The following is a 27,309-nucleotide window of genomic DNA, read 5'->3' as shown; positions in this document are numbered from 1 at the left end:
TGTAGCATTGAGATTTCAATGATGTGACTGTCTACTTTTAGAATGACATTGTAAAGTAGGTGTGAAAGGCTCGATATGACCTGTTTGAACATAAAACAGGTAGGATATTTGGGCTGGTTTAAATGCTAAAAGGTTAAAAAAAAATGCATTTGTTAATTTATACACTCCTATTTACAAATTTATGGACTTTTTTTTCCATACAAAACTGTAAACTGTACTCTTATGTGCAGATCTTGATTTACACATTCTTTTTATGCATAAAGCTATATTTTATACACTTTTTCTGAGCATAAAGCTGTGGGGGTGCCTCTTATGTTCACTTCCTTTCTCTTTATGTTTTCCCTCTTAGACTTTTCTTTGTGCTTTCTGTAACACACTTGCATCATCATTGTCACCACCACCACCACCAGTGCTGCTCTTACACAGAAGCAACTAATTCACTAAGTGAACTAAACTTTTCAATCTGGTCTGCCAACCTTGTTCTTGTTTCACATCTGTATTTTTTTTTACAGTTGAAAACAAATTTTCTATTAAGTTATTGGATTTTTAGTTCATATATATTGAAATGTTTGCTCTTCTTTCGCCTCTTACCTGGTGCCAGTAGCAATCTATTTTAGTTTTATTTCATTCATCCTTTTTAGTTTATTATGATAGCTTTTGTTGTTTTATCCTTAATGCTTTAAAGCACAGAGGGAGTTGTAAATCTTTTTAAGATGCATGGTCCATATATACAGTGCAGTTGTTCTTGTCTGTTTAATTTGCAATGTTCACTGAAAGTTTGATGATGAATCTGTGGCTTACACATATGGGGGATATATATTCAGCCATGTAATGTGTTTGACATCTTTTACATTTACCTTGTTATTACACTCTGCTTGCTTGGTCGTTTTTCTAGATACTTTTTTTTTTCTTATTCATCACTACCATTCCACAAGGAAAATAAAAACAACAGAAAAAAACCCCCATATCTGCTTGGTTTTTCTTATTGTCTGTAGAATTCCATATCTGCATAACAAAAGCAGTTTATTTTAAAGAAAATGGGAAAGATTGTGGCAATCAGTCAGTTTATATAATATGATTAACATGAAGTTTGAAGTTGTAGTGTTGTTGTTTATCCCTAAGTCAGATTGGATCTTACAGCTCTGTGATTAAAAAGAAGCTTTCCAGCCATGACCGTCTACGTCTTTTTAAGGAATATCTAAGATTATCAGATATTTAAAAGATAGCTGGGTGTGATTTGAGGGTGATTTAGTTGCTATATCTAGCAAGTTGATCAACAATATAAAGCAGGCATGGGCAGCTGTTTTTGAGAAGCAGGCTGCAAGAGACAAGGCTCATCATCACTAAAAATAATTCAAGATATCTTTTCATTTAGGCGAACCATTCAGAAAGTCTCATAGGCCTCAGTTTGCCCATAGAGAAGCTCCTTTGTTGGTTTGTTTGGGGAGTTGGAAATGTGTGAAGTCAAAGGGTGTCCCAGTGTAAGAGGATCTTTATATTGAAGGATTAAATGCAACATAGCTTGGGTGATGTGAAATTGAAAGTTTAGTTAAAAAGGTGTAAGTAAATAATCTGAAATAATCTAAAAATCTACTTATATTTAACAATATGGAAAGACAGATTGAAAGTGCAACATTGACAAAATTACCAGGGTCTCAGTGTGGTTCTTAGGCATGATGAAATTAACTAACAACTAAATCTCTCTTTCAAATCACACTAAATTTACTAAAAATCATACACTGACTTTACTGACTTTAAAAAAGGCGATACACATTGGAAAATGTAATAATAATAATAATAATAATAATAATAATGATGATGATGATCTCTCTCATCGAAGATGATGTAGGAGTGTTTAGCTTTTGCCAAACAACTTGCACAAATGGTTAGTTTGTAGTGATCAAATGTGTGTGCTGTACATTAGCTCAGGTCTGATTTCAGGGTTAAACAACAACAAAAGAATTTAGTAACTCAGGTGGATGTAATCTTAGGTGCTGTTTGATCATTGGATAAAGGTTTGCCATTCTAGATACATTTTTTAGGTAGATACCATTAAAAAATTTTTTTTATCTTGACTATATAAAAATGTAGGCTGAAATCATGTGATCTGGTAGTCTTTGCAATGGTGATGGCAATGATTGTCTCCTGCTAGTGCTATAAACAAGAGTGTTTATATATACCACAAAACCATATGAGAGATTTCATGGTAAATATTGTAGTATTATATGTTCTAATACAACCTCTCTCTCTCTCTATATATATATATATATATATACATACATACATACTTTTATTTTATTTTTGTTATTTCACTGTGGCCATACTGGAGCACCAGCTTAAGGGAATTTTCTTATTCACTCCAGGACTTATTTTTTAAGCCTAGTACTTATTCTGTTGGTCTCTTTTACCAAGTCGCTAAGTAGCGGGGATATAAACACACCATCACCGGTTGTCAACCAGTGATGGGAGGAAAGACACACACACAACAGGCGTCTTTTAGTAGAAGACACTTGCCCAATATGCTATGCAGTGGGACTGAACATGGAAGCATGAGGTTGGGAAGCAAGCTTCTTTAGAAATATATATATATGTATAATTGATTTAGATAACTGCTGGACAAGAGTATTAAATTAGATTGTACCTCCAGGGGTTTTTGTTGTGTATTTGTGCAGTACTTAAATCTACATGTTTTAGTTCATCTAGTTGTCAGGAACAGATGCCTTATGTGAGCTGGATCATTGTCCTATTCAGAAATATTTGTCTTTCATTTATGTTAATACCACAAAACTGGAGTAATGAATGTACCAGCCTTCTCAGGGCCGAAGAGAAATTTACATGTTGGTTTTCTAATAGCATTCAGTGTTTGTGCATGTACATGCATGTAGGATTCCATGTTCATCTGTGTACATTTGCATATTCTTTGGTTCTTCTTTCATTGGCTGTCAGTCATGAGGCTGTGGACAATGATTGGGAGTGGATTGCTTCCTTCTGAGAGTTTTACTTTTGCCTACATATTCCACTAACCTCAAAAGAGGAAAGGTAAAGTTGAACTGGGTATAAAGGTACCTAAACAAATAGCACAAGGTAGTTTTGTTTGATGCTTGACTAATTCTGCTACCAGAGAGAGAGAGAGAGAGAGAGAGAGAGAGACAGAGACACACACACACACACACACACACACCACACACACACACACACACACACACTAAAGTAAATACCAGCTGAGTACTGGGGTCAATGTAATTGATTTAGTTACTCCTGGGTAAGAGTACACTCGCGGAGTGGTTGGCGTTAGGAAGGGCATCCAGCTGTAGAAACTCTGCCAGATCAAACTGGAGCCTGGTGCAGCCCCTGGCTTCCCGACCCCGGTCGAACCGTCCAACCCATGCTAGCGTGGAAAACAGACGTTAAACGATGATGATGATATATATATATAACTGCACCCCTCTGCCAAACCACGTCAAGCCAGTATGGCTGAGAAGGCTCATCAATCCAATATGATCTTAAGCTCAAATTGGTGGCTTTACCATCAGACCATGGTTGATTGAGAGAACATGTTGAGACCTTCATCCTTCACTGTGCTGAACATAGGTAATTCAGTTCAATCCAATATATATATATATATATATATATAATATATATATATATATATATATATATATGTATATATAATGGCACATAAAAAGCACCCAGTACACTTTCGGAGTGGTTGGCATTAGGAAGGGCATCCAGTTGTAGAAACACTGCCAGATCAGATTGGGGCCTGGTGCACCCTCCTGGCTTCCCAGACTCCAGTCGAACCGTCCAACCCATGCCATGGATGTTAAATGATGATGATATATATATATATATATATACTTTCGGCCGCTTTATTAGACTATTTTCGTTAGTCATTGCTCAGTGATCACTTTAAGCTATAAGCGTGTATAAAAGTACCAAAATCTGTGTGTATGTCTATGAGAAGATAAAAGTATATAAATATTGGACTCAAAGGGGATAAAGTAAAATGCAGGAAAGGGGAGAAATGTATTAATATCTTTGAGGCATGGATAAATAATCTTGGTTATATGGAAGGGTTGAAGAAGGAGAAAAGGAAAAGAAAGTCATAATAACATGAGACGGATTCAAATTCTTTTTCCAATTATGAGAAAAAGAGAAGCCAGTTTAGTAGAACCTACTATTTTCACTTGAATTGCCTTTGAAAACACTTAACTAGAGAACCTTTTGATACAAAGATGTGAGTTAGGAAAGAGAACTCTAAATAATTCAAAGGATATCTGAAGCACATCAAGGCACTTCAAAAACCTGTTTTGAGAATTTCAACATCACACCACTTAATGTCTTGCAAAAGAATTGCAAGTGGTAACTATTTTTGTCTGGTTAGTTTTTTTTAGATATTACATGAGACTTGTACACAGGTAAGTATTGCTTCTATAGGTGACTGAATGAAGTCTTCCAGTTAGCTTTCCATATAGTTTTGAATATTTTATGAATAATAGTAACCACTGCATGTATAACATTTCTTCAGGTGAAGTTTTTAATCATGTCTGGGCCCTATTACAGCATTGTTTTAAAAGATAGCATTTTTCACCAGAAATTACAGTATATTCCACTTCTTAATGCTTCACAAAAACTATAGGATGCTGCATAAACATATTATTACCTGGTATAATTCTCTAATCAGGTTGGATGTAACATCTAATACTGTGAAAACTTTTAAGACTTTAAAGAGGTATTTTACAATTGGTCAGGGGTACAGCAATTTCTTGAACAATAACTCTTTGAAACTAACTACAACTGTATTAACAATCTTAAAAATTTGGATTCTGGTATGAACTGAAGAAATTATAACAGGCTTCCATCAAATAATCAATTTCAATGTAATTGTGCCAATGTTAAGTCCACTAAATGACAAATGCAGTGAAGGGATTTGTTTAGGTATTTGCAGGTATTTAGTAAACTGGCTTCTCTCTTTCTCCTAATTGGAAAAAGGATGTGAATCTGTTTTGTCTATTGAAGTTGTATACCATTTGACTTTATTCTGATTAATTACCACTGGTCAGCTGTTCTCTTTGTACTTTCAGTATGTATTTTCTCTCTCTACTTCCTCTTTTTTTTTTTTATTTTACTTTATTCTGATTTTCTCTTTTCTTCCTTCTGAATAAAAATGTATGAGTTCATTTCCCTGTCTCAAAAGCTTTGATGTATTTAACTCTTCATCCTTTATACTTAATTCCCCCCATCCCTTACATACACATACACACTCACTCACTCACTCTCTCTCTCTCTCTCTCTCTCTCTCTCTCTCACACTCTCTCATCCTGTTATCTCAATATATCTTAAGTTAGCAAATGTTTCAGACAAATTCTACCTACTTTTTCTTAATCCTCTTCAGTTCTCTTTTCACCTTTCTACCATTCCATCTCCTATCCTTTTTTTTCTTTGTTTTAATCTTTCTTTTTTCTTCTTGTCCTTTGCATACTATGTGTATTTCCCTTATCTCAACAGTTTTCATTAAAAAAAAAATATTTTTATCTTCATAACTTGTAATGTCATAAGTGTCATTAATATTTTAAATGTTAAATCCTGAAAGCATTTAAATCTTAGAATTTCAATATGAGCATCACTTTAACCATATGCTTAGATGTGATGCATGTTTCTGGAATTTTCTGACTCAAGTTGAATAGAACAAACCTCTACAAATCCTTGTTAGAGTATCTGTGTAAGTGGAATAAATACTGGCTAGCTTGTACTGGCTTGGAGTAATATAATATATAATAATTATTTCTACTCTAGGCATGAGGCTTTGAAAATTTTTGGGGAAGGAGGCTTTTCAATTACATCGACCTCAGTGTGTAACTGGTACTTATTTCATCGACCCTGAAAGGATGAAAGGCAAAGTCGACCTCGGTGGAATTTGAATTGAGAACGTAGCAGCAGATGAAATACCGTTAAGTATTTTGCCTAGTGTGCTAACAATTCCGCCAGCATGCTACCCTAATATAATATATAATAATGAAGTCAAACTAAGTTATGATACTTTGAATGCATTTAATATGCATGTTTCAGATCATTATGCAATAGATAAAAATAAATTCTTCTCTTATACAAGATCTTCCTTGAAATGTCTTAACTGAGGAAGATCTTGTATAAAAGATGAATTTTGTTGTATCTATTGTGCAATTTTCTGAAACATACGTATTAAACACATTCAAAATATCATTATTTGGATTGAATTCATTATTTCATGTTTGTGTATATATATATATATATATATTATATATATATATATATATATATATATATATATAGATATATATAGATATATATATATAGATCTTGTGCCTACAGTAGAATGGATTTTATGCACCATCATCCATGGGTTGGACAGTTTGACAGGAGCTAGCTAGGTAGGAGCCTGCACTAGACTTCTGTGTCTGTTTGGCAGGGTTTTTATGGCTTATACCCTTCCTAACACGAACCATCCTCCAGAGTGGGCTGAGTGCTTTTTACGTAGCTCAAGCACAGGCAAAGTTTTTACAGCTGGATGCTCTCCCAAACACCAACCACTTTACAGTGTGGACTGGATGCTTTTTATGTGGCATAAGCACTGGCAAGGTCACCAAGTAATGTGCAAGGCAAAAATCCTTTTAGAGGGGAGGGGGCATTGACAGAGGAGATCTTGTGTCAGATGATGAAAGGTTATAGTGAGACAGAGTGACTGAAACACTGTCTTGCTGTAGAGGAGGTACAAGGTTATCATATATATAAAATCCATTCTACTGTGGCAAAAGACCCGGAATCTTGAGGGAAGGGGCAAGTTGATTACATTGAAGATTGACAAATTTCAGAATATTGACTATAAAATAAGCCTGGGCCAATAGAATATATATTTGATTTAGTTGGCCTTAAATTGCTTCTACTTAAACTTGAGGAAATGGTTGGCGGATGAAACAATTATTTGAGTGTTTGTTTTTATTGAAATAATTAAATGATGATCTATATCATTTAATAAGTGGAATTATCATTTCATTTTGGGGGATTATATAGGAATCAAATTCAAGTGTTTAACTAGTACTTATTTCATCAACCTGAAAAGGATGAAAGGTAGAGTTGATCATGCCAGAATTTGAACTCAGAACGTAAATGAAATGATGCTAAGCGTTTAGTCCAGTGGGCTAATGATTCTACCAGCTCACCTGGTATGTATGTATGTACACATGCACATAAATTTATGCATTAATAAAATTTAGTTGTCCAAGGAGAAAAAAAAAAAATTAAGCTACACAAAAGTTTTAATTGCTGTTATTAGCATACTTGCACAAACACATTCATACATGTGCAGTTTCAGCTTTCCAAATTTTACTCAAACAAGGTTTTGATTGCGTTGGATCTATGGTACGAGGCACTTGCCTGCAGTGTTACACATTGGGATCATACCCAGAATTACTTGGTTTTAAAAACGAATTTCTTAACTGCACAGCTATTATCTGTCCCCATTTCAAAAACGTTTTCTTAATTTTTTTTTTTTTGGCTTAGTCAGAGTTGGAAAGGTAGTGACCATGAAATTTTCCAGCCTCCTCAGACCAATGGCTTGATGGTATCATCGGATTGCTGAGTGATCTCCCCTAAAAAAAAAAAAAAAAAAAAAAAAGCATGAATCAGGTAGTGATGTTAAAATTAAGTAGTGAATTAAACCTACCGTGTGTGTGTGTGTGTGTGTGTGAGAGAGAGAGAGAGAGAGCATATTATTATACTCATTTGAGATGCAATAAGCTTGATCCATCTGAAGCTATTCAGTAGCAGAGACTGATTTATGACAGTGCTGTTAGAGTGGGCTTTAACTTTCTTAACATCAGTCTGTCTGAGAACACATTTGATACTTTGGTACAGATTTAAAAGTGATCAAGATTAAAACTTTCCATTAAAATTTCAAGCTAATCTATGTTCCAAACGACAGCTTAATAAAGATAGAATTATTTAACTATATTCTTCATTAGTTTTGAATTGAAAGAATTGACTTGAAAACAGTTGAAAGAAAAAAATATTAATTGAAGGAATGACAGTGTAATTCAACAGAAATTCAGTAACTAAAGAGTTCAAATGTTCAAGGAAGACCCTATCAAATAACAGGGAGGGCTAACTTGACAGGGTTTGTGCAGCTGGGCTCAGTAGTCCATTATAATGATACTGAATGTGTAAATTATCAAACTGAAGGCAACTTACATGATTCACAGCAAGCTAAAGTAGAAATCTAAATGAAGAATATTATGAAATAATAGAAAAATTCCATTTGGAATTTTTGCAAGAAAAGCTTCTTGGTGAATTGGGTCAAAATTTCATTTAGATATTGGCAACATTTCCTTTCCAAATATGGGAGCTAGGTTTTAGACTCTGAATCAGGACTGAAATGACTTTGATGTTGCAATTGGATAGCTTAACTCTTGCATTCTTTTAACATTCTGTTGCCTGATATTGAGCAATATGTAACTAAAGGTGTCTTCATTAATGATTTAAGCATTATAAAAGGTTACAACCATTCAAAGAGCTGCATATGCTATATCTATGAAGAGTAGCTATACAGTTGACTTGGAAACTTAGCACTGTCCTACCAACCCAACTTTCTTTACAAATATTTCATTATTGTTGATTAGTCTCAGATCAGCCCTCATTAATCAGACTTGTGAACAAAAATATGTATTCCAGCTGTATCCATCAGATGTAGTGTATTCATAACATATCCTGTCTCCTGTCCATGTTCATATGCTAAGGATTTGGCTACTATTTCTAGCTAGTTTCTCAACCACACTGACTCATATCATATTTAGTTGTGACATCAACATCAACAACGAATCTGAGAAAGCCTCCTCCAGCTTGAAATTCTATAGGTTGATGTCTGTAGAGGAAACATTTGAACAAGGAAGGAATTTTAAGAGGGCTGCATTTTGGAGAGCGATGTCATGGGCTGTGCCTAGCACATTATTTTTATCAATGGTATGAAATCTGCGTATGTGTGTGTGTTCACGTTTGTAAGAATGTCTGCAGGTGTACATATATATTCATATTAGTTGGTTTGTGCGCAAGTGTGCATATGTTAGTATTTGTGCGTCTTTGTTGGAGTATGTATGTGTATCTATGAATTTACAAGAGCTTGTGTGTATGTGTATGCATGCATGCGGCTGTCTTTGCCTGAGTTCCCTCTTTCTTGCTCTCTCTTATGTCTTTCTACCTTGCATAGGTTCCTTTCTTTTAGCCTTTCTCTCTGCCTGTCTTCTTCCTTCCCTCGAAGTTTTTCTCCATCCTTGTCTCTCTAGTCTCTTTATTTCTTCTCTCTCTTCCTTCCAGTCTCCCCCTCTCCATAATTCTCTTTTCTCCCTTCCTCTCTCATTCCCTTTCTATTTCTCTCTCTCATTCCCCATTCATTATAGTCATCTCACTGCTACAAAAGTTTACATATTGAGCCTTTTCTATTTTGTCCCTGTATTTTGCTGTTGTATAAAATGCAATTGGTTTTCAATTTACTTTGAGGCATTGACTCACTATATAATTAGAAAGCTGTTTATTGTATTAATAACTGAAGCAGCAATTGTTTACTACTGAATAATTAACATCAATAATATTAGAAATAATAATATGACGACAACAATGATAGTACTGCTGATAATGATGATAAAGGTGATGATCATTAGAATAAGGATTATTTAAAACAAAAAGAGCAACAAAAAAGAATCTAGCATTGCCTTGTGGTTGTGCGATCCCATACATAAACATGATGCTATAAATCCTGACATTATAAATTTGTTTTTTCTTTTTGTTTTTTTTTCCTCTGAAAACATGCAACCATATGTTTTGTTTGCATGTGTGTGTGTCTGCACATGTTAGAATACCCATGCACACACACACAATGCAACCAACAAACAATAAGACAGGGAAAAAGGAAAATGAGCAAGTTTTCAATTTATCCATTTATAGTAACTATCTAGCAGCAATTTGAGTGCAATGCTCACAACCTACAATCCATTTTGTTTTGCTGCGAGATTTTTGCAATGTCTAATGATTATCAATAAAGTTTTTTTTTATATCATAATGTAAAAATAAAAAATAAAAAAAATATATAAAAGAAATCAATTGCATTAACTAAACCGGCTTCAGTTTCTCCATTGATATTCTTTTTTACAAATACAAACATATAAATGTGTGTGTGTGTGTGTGATGTGGCTAGCAGACAGTCATTTTCTTTTATTTTCTAAATGAATTTGATCTATTTATCAAGTTGAATTTGATTTATAACCTCTTCCAGTCCAGTGACTTAAGGCTTCAGTCATTGACTCACTCAGTCTGTAGTACTATTTATTAGCAGTTTAGCTAAAAACTGGTCCTCTCATCTATCAAGAGATTTTTGAATGACTTCCCTCTTTCACTGGAGACTGAAACAAATTGTTTAGATCCAGAATGGTAATGAACCTCTAATCAAAATATATCTAATATTGCAGCAATGATTTGCTATTGTTACTAGCTGCAATGAGTGGGGGAAGCATATTTCAAAGAAAATAATTGCTTCCAAATTTTGACATATAGACTTCCATCCAACTGTTGTTTCAAACAGTTGCGAGAGCTTTATGTGTGTCTTTGTGATTAAGATGTGGCTACTGTAAATTCAGAGTTTATTAATTTCTTTAGTCAGTTTAAGGAGAACTCATGTTATAAATTTGTTGTTTTCAGTCTGTCATTTAGTCAGTTAATTCTGTGGAAATGAGTTGCTACAAGAAACTGCAAAAATTAAGCCCCTCGGAGAACTGAGAGAGAACGTATGCACGCTCGACCGCCCACCCACCCAATGACACATAGAAGCACCCATGCTGGTGACACATAAAAGCACCTGTGTCAGGATGCATAAAAGACAACTACTGCACTCTCCAAGTGCTCGGTGTTAGGAAGGGCATCCAGCTATAGAAACTGAGTAAAAATCAGATAAGAACCTGGTGCAGCTCTCTTTCTTACCAGTTCCATCTAACCCATGCCAGCATGGAAAGTGGCCATTAAATGATGATGATAAGTGTAGGAAAAGGATGAAGATAATTTAACAGTGCTGCTTGAAGAAGAATATAGCAATGTTCAATATTTTGGCCTTCAAAAATTCACTATGGATAAGAATTTATAAAACCTATTCAATAATTCATAATTAACTTCTTTGAATTATTATTTTATTTTCAGACACGAAGAATTTTGCTGCATAAATTATATTACTTGCCTTTTAAACTTAAAATGTATTACAGTCCTTAACCCTGTTAAATTTAACTATAAAATAAATCTTGTTTTACTAATTATAATGATTAGCAATAATAATCGCATTCAGCTGTAGGAACATTTGTTTTAGAAATACTTCAAAATTTTATGATCAGCTGACCCAAACAATTTAGAATACCCAGTATAAAATACCAACATTAGTTGACTCTCAGTAGCTCTATATGAAATTGAAGTTGATAAGTTACTATTCCAGAAAGATCATTTGAATTTACTATTCATGTGGTGTAGTTGTCAAACTAGGTGGAAATAGCTGGACTGTTATATATCAGATATGGTGTTAATGTATCAACATTCAACTACTTTTAACCAGTTTAAGCTATTTAACAAATGTGACTAACATATTTGCTGTTACTGTTGTTTATCTCCAGTTAGGCCTGGCCTAGCAACACTATGACGAAATGCATTTCTCAGACATAGTATATCCAAGAATTTCTTTTAAAGATGATAGGCAGCAATATGAAGGAGATTTGGCTTCTGAAGCAGATCAAATGGCTGTGTAGACATCCCTTGCTGACTTGAGATTAGTTTGGGTGATTATATGAACGTAAGCGTATCTTGTGGTTTAGAAGTTTACTTCACAACTATGTGATTTTAGATTTGACTCCACTGTAGTTCAGGCAAGTGTATTCTACCATAATCTCAGGTTAACCAAAGGCTTATGATTGAAAGTTAACTGATGGAAACTGTGTGGAAGCCTTTTTAAAGGATTGTTCATGTTGGGTGAGAGACTTAATTTCATCTTTTCCCCAGTTTCGTACTACGACCTGGCTATTGAATACCTTTGGCAAAATCCACTTGTTGCAAGCATTTGAATCAGGTCTTCTGTCTGAGGATAATTTTCCCTATCCCTAGTCTTGGAGGGCCCCAATAAACCCAATGAGCTCTGCCCCTTTTCTGCTAACTATGCCTTTAAAGAATGCCAGACAATTATTGTACCACTACTATATTAGCTAGATTTCACCTTGCAGCTATGTTTCATTCTTATCGACTGTGATAAAGGCACAGTTTATTGTACTTTTTTCTACTTTGGTCATCTAAATCATTATTTTAATGTTAATTTTCTTCATCTTTTAGATTTCATCTTTGTTCCTCCTTTTGAAGTCAAATAAAATGTTACTATTGTCTTTTAATAAAATTAATACCAGTAATATACAGATGTTGGTTCATCCCTTTATTTTATAAAGTCTACTTTGTAATCTAATCTCCATGGAGCAAATTGTAAGATTCTGGTGAGCTGAAACTTAATTCCTGGTTTTAATTTACATTTGGAGCCATTTAATTTGACTTTCATCATAAATATTCCTTGGAAAGACATGAATAATATTTAATTTTTGTTTCTGTTTGTACATAATCAAAAGAAATCAATGTTTCTAAATTTAAAAAAAACTCTTACCATTACTTAGTTGAGAGACATACCTTATTTAAAGTGTTTCCTTTGTATTCATATATCTAAGAACAACTTCTTTTTTAATCTTCAATCTCTAACCCTTTAGCATTCAAATTACTCTATAATTCTTTTTATTCATGTTGTTTTGAATTAATAGTGCATTACCAAGTAGCTTCACAATTGATTGTTTATTTTTAGAATGCCATTGTAAGGTAGGTGTGGGAGGTTAGATCTGGTGGGTTTGAACATAAAACAGGAAGAATATTTGGGCCAGATATGGCCTGTTGAAATTCTAAAGAGTTAAAGGAAGGTCTGCAACGAATTGATTTCATGAATATTTAAGAAGTATAGTTACTTGAATTATGTCTTATTTCATAATTAATACATATTTTATTGATCACGATGATTTAAACTTGGAAAAGAGGAGTTCAGAATTAAGTAATATAATGCATTTAGTCAGCTACCACTCTACCACTGAACTCCTGGAGAGAATTAGGAGATATTAATGCCAGGTATTTGGCACAAACAAATTCCTAAATCCTGTCATTGGCAACAAATCATTACTTTTGATTGGGCACCAGAATGATGTATGCTCAGTTAAATTGGAACTGTTATGTTACCTGCATTTACTATGTTCTGAGTTCAAATTCCACTGAGGTGACTTTGCCATTCATCTTTCAGGGTCAATAAATTAAGTACCAGTGAAACACTGGGGTCAATGTAATTGACTGCTCCCCTCCCCCAAATTTTCAGGCCTTCTGCCTTTAGTAGAAAGGATTATTATTGTTATTATTATTGTTGATGCTGATGTTCAGTGAACTGGCAGAATTGTTGGCAAACTGGACAAAATGCCCAGTGGCATTTCATTCTTTGCATTCTTAGTTCAAATTCTGTGAATGTTGACTTTTCCTTTCATCCTTTTAGAATCAATAAAATAAGTATCAGTTGAGTATGGGGATCAATGTAATCAACTAGCCCCTCCACCACTGTCAATCTTGGGTCATTTGTGACCATGTAGGCCCCAGGTAACATGTGAGATCATTTTGCTATCTTGTCCATTGTATTGGCATCCAGCCCATCACTCTGATTGCCCATCTATTGTCCTTATGTCATGTAATGTGGTCAGCCCATCTATATTTGTTCACCTTGGTGGTTCTTATGAGGTCATTGATTCTCGTGTGCTGTTGTATCCATGTGTTGGTTTTCTTATCCTGCAATGTGATGCCAAGCATGATTGGTTTCATTTATCGTTGAGCTACAATGAGGGTGTTCATGATGGTAGTTTTGAGAGCTCATGTTTCACTGCTGTGAATTATCACTGGCAGGATGTACTCATTGAAGATCTCTCTTGTAATTTTCAAGGCATTTTGGCAATATTCTAATGATTCCACCAAATAATAACAATAATCCTCTCTACTATAGGTACAAAGCCTGAAATTTTTGGGGAAGGGGTTAATTGATTACACCAACCCCAGTACTTGACTGGTACATATTTTATCGGACCTCCACAAAGACAAAAGACAGTCGACCATGGCAGTATTAGAACTTGGAATGTAAAGTTAGACAAAATGCCACTAAACATATTGTCTAGAGTGCTAATGATTTTGCCAGCTCATTGCCTTGGATGATGATGATGATAATAATAATGGTTTCAAATTTTGCCACAAGGGCAGCAATTTTGGGGGAGGGGATGAGTTGATTACATCCACCCCAGTGTTTCACTCGTACTTAATTTATCAACCCCAAAAGGATGAAAAGCAAAGTTGACATTGGTGGAATTTGAACTCAGAATGTAGCGATGGGCGAAATACCAGTAAGTATTTCATACAGCATACTAATGATTCTGTCAGTTTCCTGCCTTAATAATGATAATAATAATAATGATCTTTTCTTTATAATAATAACAATAATAATAATTCATTCTACTGTAGGCACAAGTTCTGAAATTTTTTGATGAGGTATAATTGATTATGCCCCACATCAATGTTCAATAGGTAGTTCTTTTATTGAGTCTGTAAATATGAAATGCTAAGTCAACCTTGGTATAATTTGAACTTGGAATGTAAAGCTAAAAGAAATGCTGCTAAGCATTTTGTCCGGCTTGTTGCCTTTATTCCTCTAACACTAAATTATAATGATTGATAAGGCGTCATAATAATTATACATATATATGCAGGCTTCTGCGCATCTTGCATTTAGTGCATATTTTAATGTCAGTCAGCTGAGTGAATTTTGAAAATAGTTTGTTTGTGTTTGGTTACAACAGCTGTTGTACTTGTCAAAAAGGAATTTCTTGAATTCCTGTTGACCTAGTGAAGTAAGTAAATTAATGTGGACAAAACTCCTGAACATACACAAACAAGTTTTGTTTCTCTGTTACCTACAAGAAATATGTAGGTCAAGATAGGATTGGGGGAAAGGTTGGTTATAAATTTCACCACACATGATGTAATCTGTACGTAAGCATTACTTTTAGTTGCTGTCTTGATCGTTTGGGATTATAACCTGTGTTAGGAGCCAACTGTCAGTTTGTTTGATGTGCTGGAAATAGCAACCAAAATTTTCCTTAAATTATATCTTAGTGTACTGGAAATGTTCATATTGGAAACACCTTTGACTAGGAATCTGCTTAGTCAGGTTTGTCCTGGGGTGAATAACAATGATAGCTATCACAGAGTCAAGAGTTAGACTCTCATGATTCTAAATCTTTTAAATCTGCTGGAGATGTGGCCGGCCTCATCATGACCTGGTGGGGGCAGAAAACTTAAACAGTCCTTGGCAAAACAATCCACAACTGTTTTGCTTTACTGTAGGTATGTAGATGACATTAATATTCTAGTTAGGACAAACTCTAGTAACTGTTATGTAGAAACCAAGGGGAGCATAATGGAGAACATCCAGCACATAGCTAACTCCATCCACCAAAGTATCAAAGTAACTACAGATTACCCCACCAGAAACCCTATCAATAGATTCCCTGTCCTTGATACTGAACTTTGGTTAGTAACTGTGAACAACAGAGTGCAGCTCCTCCACTCCTATTACATGAAAACCATAGCTTCTAAATATGTTGTTCACAAGAACTCAGCTTTGTTACACAATATGAAAATTAACATACTGATAGCAGACTTAGGATAACGAACATGTCCCCACTATGCAAACCCTTTGAAATAAAGGAACATGTACAGAACTTCATGCACTGCATGCAATTCTCTGGATATGTTCAGAAAGATAGAAAGTTCCCCTGCATACCTGAACCCTAAGTTAGCATTATATGTAATGAAACCAGTGGTACCTGCCCTAGATATAGAAGTGAAGACTGGAATAGGATACAGAGAGTTTGTGACAAAGCAAACAGGGTGAACACATGGTACAAGACCAACAAATATCAAAGAGTGATGTTTGTAGAGGCCACAGCCCATGGAGAACTAGCCCCAAAATTTAGGAAAGCTCTGAAGGAGGCCAAACTCAATGTTAACCCATTAATGCATAGCATCCAGAAAAATGGATGCAGGGAAAAATTACTATTGTTTCGTATGTGTGTATGGTTGGTTTGTTTGTATGCAGCACCTTCTCAATTATAGAGCACTTGTTTAGAGGCAGTCTATACCAGAAATAAGCTCAATAGGTAGTTTACTTAACAAGAATTAGTAATTTTTCCTGTGTTCATTTTTTGGATGCTATGCATTAATGAGTTAAGATTGTTGAAAAGCCAGGGTGTTCCATCAGATCACAACTATGTAGGACATACTGCTTTGAGAATACCACATGCACCATTGATAACTGCATGGTGTGTATGATTAACCCTGGCATTAATTGTAGAACTAGAAATGTAGTCTACAGCATAAGGCGCATAGAGGGTGCTTGTAAGTACAAGAACATGGTGTATATATATATATATATAGGCAAGATGTTTAGAAGCATTGCGGAGAGACTAAATGAACATTTGAGACAATATGATGGCAAAAAACAGTCCTCCATACTATACCAACATGCTAAAGACCAACATGGAGACACACTGGGTCAACTTGACATCTGCATTTTATCCAAGCACCCGAAGGACCTAACACTCAGACAAATACAAGAGTATGTCTTCATAAATGAAACATCCCCAGTACTAAATAGGAAATATACATAGAAAGTAGTCAGCTCTGATAATGGACAGAGTCAATGATTATTCAAAAGGTTGCAAGATGCAACAAAATTTTTTAGAAAAAATAAGTAAATAAGTGGAAATCAAACCGGTGAGTGTGTTAAATAATAAGGCACTAAAAGAGAATGACTCTCCCCAGATACAATAAAATATGTTTCAACACATGAATTTATATAAAGAATCTTGCAAACCAAATATAAAAACGAAATACTTAGAATGCATTCTATTTATATAAGAAAAGTGATCAGACTTTCACAAAAATTGTGCATTAAAAAAAAAAGGAACATCTTTTAACTGCATGGAAAGTAATGTCCATTTATTGCTAGGAATGCAACATAAATGAATCCTAAGGATCAGCTTTCAAAGGACACAAATGCAAAAGCAGAATTAATAATAGTGAAGGTAGCAAATTAACAGAATCATTTGAGCATTTTGGTTCAAATTCTGCTGAGGTCAGTTTGGCTTTTCATCCTTTCAGAATTGATAAATGAAAGTATAACCCTCACTTCCCTTTCTTTGTCCTACTGCACTGTGAGAGGGTAACAGGAATGCAGTCACAGTGTCTCTGATATTAGAAAAGTCAGGAAACCCTTCTGATATATTTGAATCTTCTGAAAACTTGAGAAAGCAATCCAAGTTTTGAGAATTTGGAATTACATATGATGATGAGCATAGTGATAAAGGCCTTTGTTAGGAGAGGTAGAGGTACAGTCAAGTATATCAAAACACACCCCTGTACTTGACTGTTCTTTGGTTTACCAACTTCAGAAAGATCTAAATTGAGCCCTATGAGATTTGAACTTAATGTTCTTCTAGAGCTTCAGTATTTTTTGAAAATAATCCAGAATCTGAACAGGGTAGAATAAATAAATCAGATATTTTGGAACATAATTTCATGAAAGATTCTTGCATAAAAGTGTGATGAAAGGTTTTAAATTAACTGTGAACACTTTAAAAACAGGCTGCTTTTGTATCAATGAACCAGATGTGGCCTCTGGTTGATTGGTATCAAGAGTTAACTAAGAATACTGCATGATAAACAAAAAGCAAAAATCAAGAAATACAACTGCTGTTTAATTGTCAAAATCTATGTATAAACCACTCAAGTTGCCTTACTCACTACCACGCGATAAATTATGCTTCTTGGAACCAACTGCTTACTTTATTACCACTTAATGTCTTTCCTGCCACTCACTCTACATTTCTCTGTGTTTCTATCTTTACACACACATGCTCTCTCCATACCTCTGTCTGTCTGTATGGATGTATGTACGAATGTGTGTGTGTATGTATATAATATCTCTTCTATGTTTTAATTATACATTTTCCACTGAGGAGGGAGCTGGTTTCCAACAAAGATACAAGGCTCCATCTTTGGAATGTAGTTAATACAGACAAATTCACATTCGGAACTTGATAAAAGTTTTGCATATTTTTGCTGTTCCACTCACAGATTGCACTTCTACAAATTAGCTGGGCAATTTCTCTTTCTGAAAATCCCAATTTATCCAGATTCTCCTTTAAGCATTTACTAACAAAACCTAGTGCTTCAATTATTATTGCTATGAATATGAATTCATAGTCTGGATATAGAAGCTGGAGGTTTCGAAGCAGTTGTCCATAGATATCCTCTTTTTCTTTGATTTTCAGAAAACAAAAATCAAGTGATACAACTGCTGTTATGTATGTGTGTATGTATGTGTGTGTGTGTGTGTGCGTGCGTGCGTGCGTGCATATGCATATATATATATATATATATATGTGTGTGTGTATGTCTGTGTATTTCATGTTTATTGTGTTGTCTATAACTTGGAATTAGTTATGATTATCTGTGAAGTAAAAACCTATCTATAATATGAGGAAACTGTTGCTTAGACAGTAATTATGCATCACTCTTGGCACACGAACCATGTCCTGAGCCCGGCAATGGCCCTAGATCCCAACTAATGTGGCTCTATTATCATTATTTAGAAGAGAGCAACAAAGGCTATGATAAGCTTTGGCAGAGTTGGAAGCTCTTTACTGGAAACTAACTAACTAAATAGGTGCGGGAGTGGCTGTGTGGTAAGTAGCTTGCTTACCAACCACATGGTTCCAGGTTCATTCCTACTGCATGGCACCTTGGGCAAGTGTCTTCTACTATAGCCTTGGGCCGACCAAAGCCTTGTGAGTGGATTTGGTAGAAAGAAACTGAAAGAAGCCCGTCGTATATATGTATATATATGTGTGTGTGTGTATATGTCTGTGTTTGTCCCCCCAACATCGCTTGACAACTGATGGTGGTGTATTTACGTCCCCGTAACTTAGCAGTTCGGCAAAAGAGACCGATAGAATAAGTACTGGGCTAACAAAGAATAAGTCCTGGAGTTGATTTGCTTGACTGAAGGTGGTGCTGCAGCATGGTCGCAGTCAAATGACTGAAACAAGTAACCATTAATCAATAGAGGAGAGCAATCATTGCTTTATCATTAATGGTTTCTGAATTGGTATCAGAGCAAAATATTTGGGAACAGGATCTCTGTTTTTTCCTGCATTTATATATGTATATATACATACATATATATATATTGTTGTGCTCAAGAAGACCCATACTTAAAGTGTTAAGATCAGTCCTTCTGCTGGTGAAAGGCACTTGTGGTGGTGCCACATAAAAGTGTAACCTCTCGACAGAGCTGTTCTTCACTCCTGCTCCAGAGCGTCGGCTGCGGGGTCATTCCGAAAAGCTCTACCTGTGACGATTTCATCTCAATCGAAGGAGAGGAGCTTTCTCCGTCCGGGTTGCGGATCCGTGGAACAAGCTGCCAGACGAGATGGTGAAGATGCCGACGACCACTTTGTTCAAAGCCTCCCTGGACTTCAAGTGGCCTGAACTCTTTACATGAACACCACCCTGTACTTAACTCCATGTCCCCCTACATGGCCTTGCTATTTGCTTTTGAGCCAAATTAACTAACTAACTAACTAACTAAAAGCACCCTGCACACTCTGTAAAGTGGTTGGCATTAGGAAGGCATCTGGTTGTAGAAACCAGGCTATATCTGACTGGAAGCTGGTGCAGCTTCCTAACTTGTCAGCTCTGGTCAAACTGTCCATCCCATACCAGCATGGATAATGGACATAAATGACGATGATGATTATTATACACAAACACTTGTGTGTGTGTGTAGCAAGCAAGTGAAGCTGAACATTGAATATATCACATAAACTACCCACTCTACTATAGGTATAGTTTGACGCTATCTTTCACCTGTAATATGCATGTGCGCTTAAGCTTACAGATGCATGCATGTTGTTATATATTTAAGCAAAAGATAAAGTGGTACAAATTGCTCCAAACATGTAATAATAGCTTATTTATTCAATATTTTTCTCAGTATTCCGCCTAAAGGATTGAAGAAGGCAAATACTGAACAGCAATGGAGTGAACCACTATCTTAAGAGGAAGATATATTCAGAGTGCATGTTTTATTCTCTCACCTTATGGAACATGATAGTAATGATAAACTTGAGCTAGCAATAGAGTGAAACCTCAATTTTGAGTAAATGAATGTGTGTTATGATGCAAATATAATGTGAATTTATTTCTACTATATTGTGATATGAATATATTTTGAATTTATTTCTATTACAGATTTTGTGTACTTACTTTGGAGACAGTGTCTAAAAAGAGATTCAAGTGGACTGTTTCCTTTGCCTTTTGGAAGCTGTAGATTTGGCTTCTACACCCTCTGCTTTGTCTCTTTAGTGGTTGCCAAGGACATAGCTTCTGTCATATATTGGCTCACCACAAGACATGAACCATACAATACAAGAGAACCACCAACGTTCTTTATATGTAGATGATGGACATGACACCATGTTGATTATGCAGGTAATGTTTACCTTATTTTTTATTTTCTCTCATTAATTGTTTTTATTAGCCTAGTGTCCTTCAAAAATGATGGAATGTATTTCTGCTTTATTTCAGGAAGCTTTGCTCCATTTTCTTCTTGTGTTTCATTTTGTTTTCTTTCAGTTATCATTTTTTAGATCCACTCATTCTCTTTTGTTATTCTCAATGACTATCTCACTTCATTATTTCATTGCTACCTTTCTATCTATGTACACTCACATCCATCCTCACCTCTCTTTTTTTGTCTCTCAGTCATATTCTGCACCTATCTCCTCTCTTCATTTCCCAATTTTAACTTTTGATCTTTTTCATTTTCTTGCTCACTTATACTTCATTGTGGTGTTGTAATAGTCATTAACACCCACATTTCAAGCTGGCATCCATTGGACAGTTTGACAGGATTTGCCTAGCCAGAGAGCTGCATTGGACTCCAGTGTCTACTTTGGCAAGGTTTCTAGAACTGGATGCCCTTTATGGTGCCAGACTTCAGTGGATTAACATATTCAGCAAAGTAACAAACTAAATGTTTTACAGTATTTTAGTTGTAATCCTTTCCATTCAGAATATTCAAATTCTGCTAAAGTAAGCTTTATCTGTCATCGTAAGGAGTTCGGGTGGTGGTGGATTACAATGAAATAAATTACCAGTGAAGTATTAGGGTAAAAAGATAATGGTTATTTTATCATGGCTCCTTCTTTTTTGAACAGTTTGTATGACACTCTGTGCCTGACAAACTTACCCCTTGTGGCTAATGTTACATTGGTTTAAAAACAAATTTTTTTTTTAATAAATAAAAATTTGTATCTTACATTATCATAAAAGCTATTTTACACTTTTTCTTTCAGACTGTCTGAAAGAAAATATTAGTGTTTGGACTAAATTCTTGTTTTAATAAGCATTTTGAGAACATCATCTTAATTTCTTTTTCTTTTGCGAAGTACTTTTAGTGATAGATATTTAGTTAAATTTTTTTTCCATCTTTCTATATTCATGTCTTGGTTTAGTTTGAGGTGAAGTCATAATGCTGGAATTGAATAATTTTTCTTATTAAAATATAATGGTTTCTTGAAATGGTTTACAGTTCTTTCTTCATTATTAATAATAGGTTAATATAGATGCAGGCATGGCTGTGTGGCAAGAAGTTTGTTTCCTAATATCATTCTCTTTTATTGTTCATTGTTTGAGAAATAAGTTAGGATTCCTCCTCTGGAAACAAAATTTAAGTACGTCTTGGAAAACGTGTACTTAAATCATTTAAGTTTAATAAATGATGTTTGAGAATGCACAAGAAATTTATACAGACCTCGGTATTGCAATTCTCTGGAATATTCCTATGCCTATTCATGTAGGTTGTCTGTCAATGTTGTTTATTCTTTCAGTTGGAGATGTTACACAAATTCCTTAACAAGTTTAACAGCTAGGTTGGAGTTATTCCTTAGCTTTTTAACTTGCTTCTACACATCTTTAGTTTATTTGGTATTTCTATGCTGATAATTAGTACAGTATTGTCATTCTTGTCATGGAAAATGATGTCAAGCTTATCATATGCAATCTGTTGGTCTGTCTGCTGTAGTTTCATAGTATTTTCATGTCATTTTCTAAGACAAGTGGTGGTTCACATGAATACAACAGAGCCTTTTTTTTTTTTCAAGGAGTTAAAATTCGATGGTTAGGTGTACATAGAGCAGATTTGCTATATAACTGCATTTTCAAGTATATTTTGTCTGTGCTAGTGTAGGAGATGTTGACATAATGTATAGTAGTTTTCAGAAAATATACCGCTTAAGTGACATTTATAATCTTTATTGTAAGAATTGTAGAAATTCCTGTCAATACATTTAGTAGTGATGGCCTTGAATTTTGTTCATTCAGGCTATAGTTAGTTTTAAATAGAGTATCTACTTTTATAGATGTCCACCTTGGTTGATTTATGTGTCATCAGTATTTTCATCTTGCCACTGCTTTTGATTTAGACTTTAGCTGTTCAAAATCTAATCCATTTTCTTGGCAGAATTTTATCAATTTGCTATCTTTTAACATAATTGACAAAGATTATGTTGCAGACTTGCTTAAGCTGCTCTTTAATGCTCATTAGTCACCTGCTGCCTTCTCTTATGGGGATCTTTAATCAAACTCATTGTGTAGTATGTGGTGGAGGTTTTTTTTCTTTGTAGATTTCTTTTGTTCTAGTCTAATGAATCTAGATCTGCTTTGTTCCTGTTAGTGCATATCTGTTAAGAATACAAATAATATTCTTGCTCAGAGCTTATGAGATGCGTTAAAAAAATTTTGTGTCTGTCAAAATATTCATGTTCCATTTTTAGAGAGTAGAAATTGTTCACTTCATGAATTATCGTCTTTCTGTGGTGTTCCCTAATCAGTTTCTTAACTAATCAGTCTGTTTCATATCGTTACTTTGCATTTCTCCATCCAGAGGGCCTTTTATGTTCTTGCCATATTGTTCTAAAGAAACTCTAAAGCTGATGACCACTTTCACTATACAGCTTTAGTATACACATCATTAGTTTATTTGGTATTTTTATGCTGATAATTAGTATTAAGAAGAGATGGTCAACCAACTTGAAGACAATAAGCATAAAATGAATTTGAAGACCAGATGTTCAATCATCTTGGAATATTGCAGTTGTTATTCATCTTCAGCTTATAGTTGTGGTAGTGTTGTTGGTTACTGTTAGAACAGACTGCTTCTTCATTTTGTTGAGATGAAGTTAATTGTAGTGTCCTCAAATTGATGCACTTCTAGCTTTTCATGCCAGTTATGTTGGGATTGACCAAAAGCTTTCCTGTAATCAGTTCAGGAACACAATGGGTTCCTTTTGTATACTTACACATCATTCAGTAGAATCATAACCATTAGCTCACTGATTTGCCCTTAGAATAGTTTTCCCTGCCACTGCATAATTTTTGCGGGAACAAAAGACATGAGCACCCATTGTTTTAAAATTGTTATAACTTTTGTTGTATGTACAGACTTGATATTTTTGTATACTAATAAAGGAATGGATGAATAATATTTTTATGTAATGCTTTAAGGAATAGATGAAAGAGTTGCCCCTCGGAAATGTACCTCCTTGGAGCCAGTACTTTCCTTAAATCAGCCAACCATGGATGTTAGCACCCACTTGGTACATTATTCTGAGTATAACTGTAAGCACAGTCTATGTCCTCGTCATCACCTTGAATAATTTCATCATTGATATTCACCTGAGTAAATCCTTCAAAATAGTCATGAGTCAGAAGCAAACACGGTTTCTTTCAGAAAAGCTTCAAATGCAAGAGCAGCCATTTTCATTCGGTTAAAAAAAAAAAAAAAAAAGCAATCAATTTCAAAGTTTATTTACTTCATAGGCAGTATATAAACAATAAAAATGGCATCAGAAAACAAAAGTTTAACCTCATTTTGAATTGGAAAGTAGCCTGTTTACAGCTTAAAATACCTGAAATAAACTTAGTAATGTATTTATTTTAAGTGCCCTTCTCAAGGTGACAAAATGGGCTTGCAGCTACAGGGGCAACAAATTGTGATGATGAGGGAGCTGGTCAGTTGTCCTGTAGGACTTAGACATAAATCCCTTTTGTTCTGCAGGAATTATACACACTCTCTCTTTTGTTCTGCAGGAATTACATTCTCTCTTTCTTTTTCCCCCATCTCTCTCCCTCTCTCAAATGTTCAGTTACTCTGATAATATTTTGGATGGTTATTTACAAATTACTAACAAATAAGTAATGAGGCAGGATTACCTATTGGTAATTCCTCAAGGATTGATGTTTCACAAATAAGGAATCATCTAGATACTTGATCTGGATTGTGTTGGACCTTAGGTAGACATTGTCTGTGCAATATGTCAAAATAAGAACCAAAATTTTGAATGTTGTCAGTGCCAAACTTTTCCAGTTTCAGCTGCTTCAAGCATATCTCAAATCAGAATATTATTATTACCATCTTTTACTTGCAATGGCTTCTGTATATTCTAGCATTAAAAAAAAAAAAAACAAAGAAAAAAAAAGCAATGATTTAAAAAATATTTTTTATCTTATATAAAGCCTGATTGCAGTCAAAGTAAGGCCTGCAGAGGAATTAACAGATATTTGTTTAAAGAATTAATGCAAAGCAAGTATAAATGCAAAGATCTGGTTTTAGGTGGCCTCAGCAATGCTAATAATAAATCCAATTAAAATATATTGCAGAATTTAAAGATTAGTGGTGAATATGGATTTAAAAATTCCATAAATAAGACAATGTTAATAATTTTAAAATATCTCTTTTCAGAATATTTGCTCACTTGCTTCTACATCCATTTGAAGGATTTCTATTTATGTGTAGTGTTAATAATACTATGTAGTATCTTAGAAATATCAGACTCTAATGCAGCATTATCAGGAATCTTTGAGCTTCCAGGAATAGTTAGAATATGCTAAGATAAAATACCTCACTCAAGTTTTTATCATTCATTTTTATTTTACATATAACGTGTTTAAATACTTAAGTAATAAATAAGATAGCATGAACTGTGAGGCCATTTTCAAACTGGAAACATTCAGCTTGTCTCATGTAATAGCACAGCAGTTAATCTTGAAGTTGAGCCAAGGATACAATTTCATTTGTTGGCCATCGTTGAGTTCTGAAAAACCTTCAAATTTTCCAACCTTCACCCAATACTGTAAATGTTTCATTGAAGTTGTTGCAGCAATAGCCTGAAGGTGACTTGATATGAGAGAGAGAGAGAGAGAGAGAGAGAGAGAGAGAGAGAGAGAGAGAGAGTTAATTAATACGTCAATGACAAGCATTGCATTCAGATTTATTATTTCTATAACTTTGCTCCAGTTTACCTGACTGGCAAAACCGGTTCTACTCCTAATTCACAGTTCACTTATTATTGGTGGGGAGGGTATCCAGCTGTAAAACAATTGATTTAACAACAACAAGCATAAATAATATCTACCTCACCCAGGAAAAGTGAGGCGTAAAATATCAAAAGCAAAACAAACCTTATGTAATACAAAATTGCTAAGCAGTGAAACATCTGATTTTAGTTCAGTTATAGCTTTCAGCTCAATTTTAATTATTTTTCAGCATCATGTTAAGTGTATTTAAATTGAATGAATAAAAAATACTTATAAAAATTTTGGTTCTAAGTTTAGAACTTTACCAAAGTTTACCTTAGATACAAAAATATGAAATCACAGCTAAATGGTTGTTGATTTTTTTTTTTAAAGATAATAAGGCAGCCTAGAATTTGAGAAGTCTTATTCAGTTGCAGACCTTACATATTAATTAATCCCTGATCCATTCTAGAATTTCATCTCTATAGAATTAACTTCCTTTCCACATTATCTCTCAAACTATCAAGCTTACAAATCAGATCAGATTAAATATTAAAATGCTTCTGTTACCATATTTCTGTTGAAATACACTGGCTTTGTTTCAGTTAATGATGAAATAATAAAGAATTTAATAAAATAACGTTTTCATCATTAAGCCAGTGTTTAGAGCTCAAATTCACATGAAATTTGGATCGAAAAATTTTGATTTAGATCACTTTAACCCTTTAGCACTCAGATTACTCTGTCAAAGGTGATGCTTATTGATTCACATTGCTTTTAATTATTCATGCATCATCTGGTAGCTTTAAGGTTTTGATGACATGATTGTATAATTTTCAAGATTACATTGTAGGGTAGATGTGAGAAGCCTGATCAGGCTAGTTTGAACATAAAAAGGGTAAAATATTTGGGCCAGATATGGCTGGTTTAAATACTAAAGGATTAAAACAATAAATTTGTATCATTGACCCAGGAGCTGTCTCAGATGGAAATTATATTAAAAGGGTTAATTGCTTTTATCATACTTTCTGGTTTCTAACCTTCATAGCCTGAAAATATTATTTACTGTGTCCATTCACTTTCCATAAGTAAAAAACAACTGATTCATGGAGCCATAAACAGTTTTGTTGTTGTTTGTGTTTATTGGCCCAAAACTTATAGATTCAATGTAATTCTCTTAAAACGTATGCACTTAATATTTTGGTTGAGGTTAACTGCCTTTATGGCACGCTATCACAACTATGCTAATTTGGACTAGATACCATGAATTATTAGGCCACTTTTGTTTCATATGCCATTGAAGTTACTTCTTTTATCTTATTTATCTTTAATGTTGTTGTTTAACTGTACTACTTTCATTTGATGAAATGGGGTGGGGGAAGAAAATAAAAAGCTATATCCCACTTTGAATAGGTTATTGGATAATATGACAGTAAGTCACTTCAGCTTTGTAAATCATTTTAGAAGCTGTTATTATTATTCTGCTTAAGGTGGCGAGCTGGCAGAATGGTTAGCATGTGAGGCAAAATGCTTAGAGGCATTTCGTCTGTCTTTATGTTCTGAGTTCAAATTTTGCCAAGGTTGACTTTACCTTTCATCCTTTTGGGATCAATAAGATAAGTAGCAGTTGAACACTGGGTCCAGTGTAATTGACTTAATCCCCTCCTCTGAAATTGCTGGCCTGTGCCAAAATTTGATACCATTATTATTCTGCTTGTTACATAT

At 34.5% G+C, this 27,309-nt stretch overlaps 1 protein-coding gene and 2 long non-coding RNA genes across 3 annotated transcripts in view; 2 read left to right on the top strand and 1 right to left on the bottom strand.

Annotated features, from left to right (window-relative positions):
* LOC115209103 (F-box/LRR-repeat protein 20-like) overlaps positions 1–27,309 on the top strand; it is a 405,157-nt gene that overhangs the window by 176,967 nt on the left and 200,881 nt on the right. Inside the window, exon 3 of the mRNA XM_029777228.2 lies at positions 20,479–20,718. Coding sequence (XP_029633088.1) covers positions 20,641–20,718 — 78 coding nt within the window. The 5' untranslated portion in view covers positions 20,479–20,640. The remainder of the gene's footprint in view (positions 1–20,478; positions 20,719–27,309) is intronic.
* Positions 910–26,853, bottom strand: LOC118762542. The gene is made up of 3 exons (XR_004998296.1): positions 26,301–26,853; positions 12,244–12,248; positions 910–920 (listed from the first exon to the last, which is right to left on the bottom strand). It is a non-coding gene; the product is annotated as an uncharacterized LOC118762542 (long non-coding RNA).
* Positions 21,749–24,771, top strand: LOC118762543. The gene is made up of 2 exons (XR_004998297.1): positions 21,749–23,248; positions 23,295–24,771. It is a non-coding gene; the product is annotated as an uncharacterized LOC118762543 (long non-coding RNA).

The sequence above is a fragment of the Octopus sinensis genome, linkage group LG3 (assembly GCF_006345805.1).
Source record: "Octopus sinensis linkage group LG3, ASM634580v1, whole genome shotgun sequence".
Classification (NCBI taxonomy): domain Eukaryota; kingdom Metazoa; phylum Mollusca; class Cephalopoda; order Octopoda; family Octopodidae; genus Octopus; species Octopus sinensis.
The sequence above is the reverse complement of the archived record's forward strand: the minus strand, read 5'-3'. Positions and strand labels throughout refer to the sequence as shown.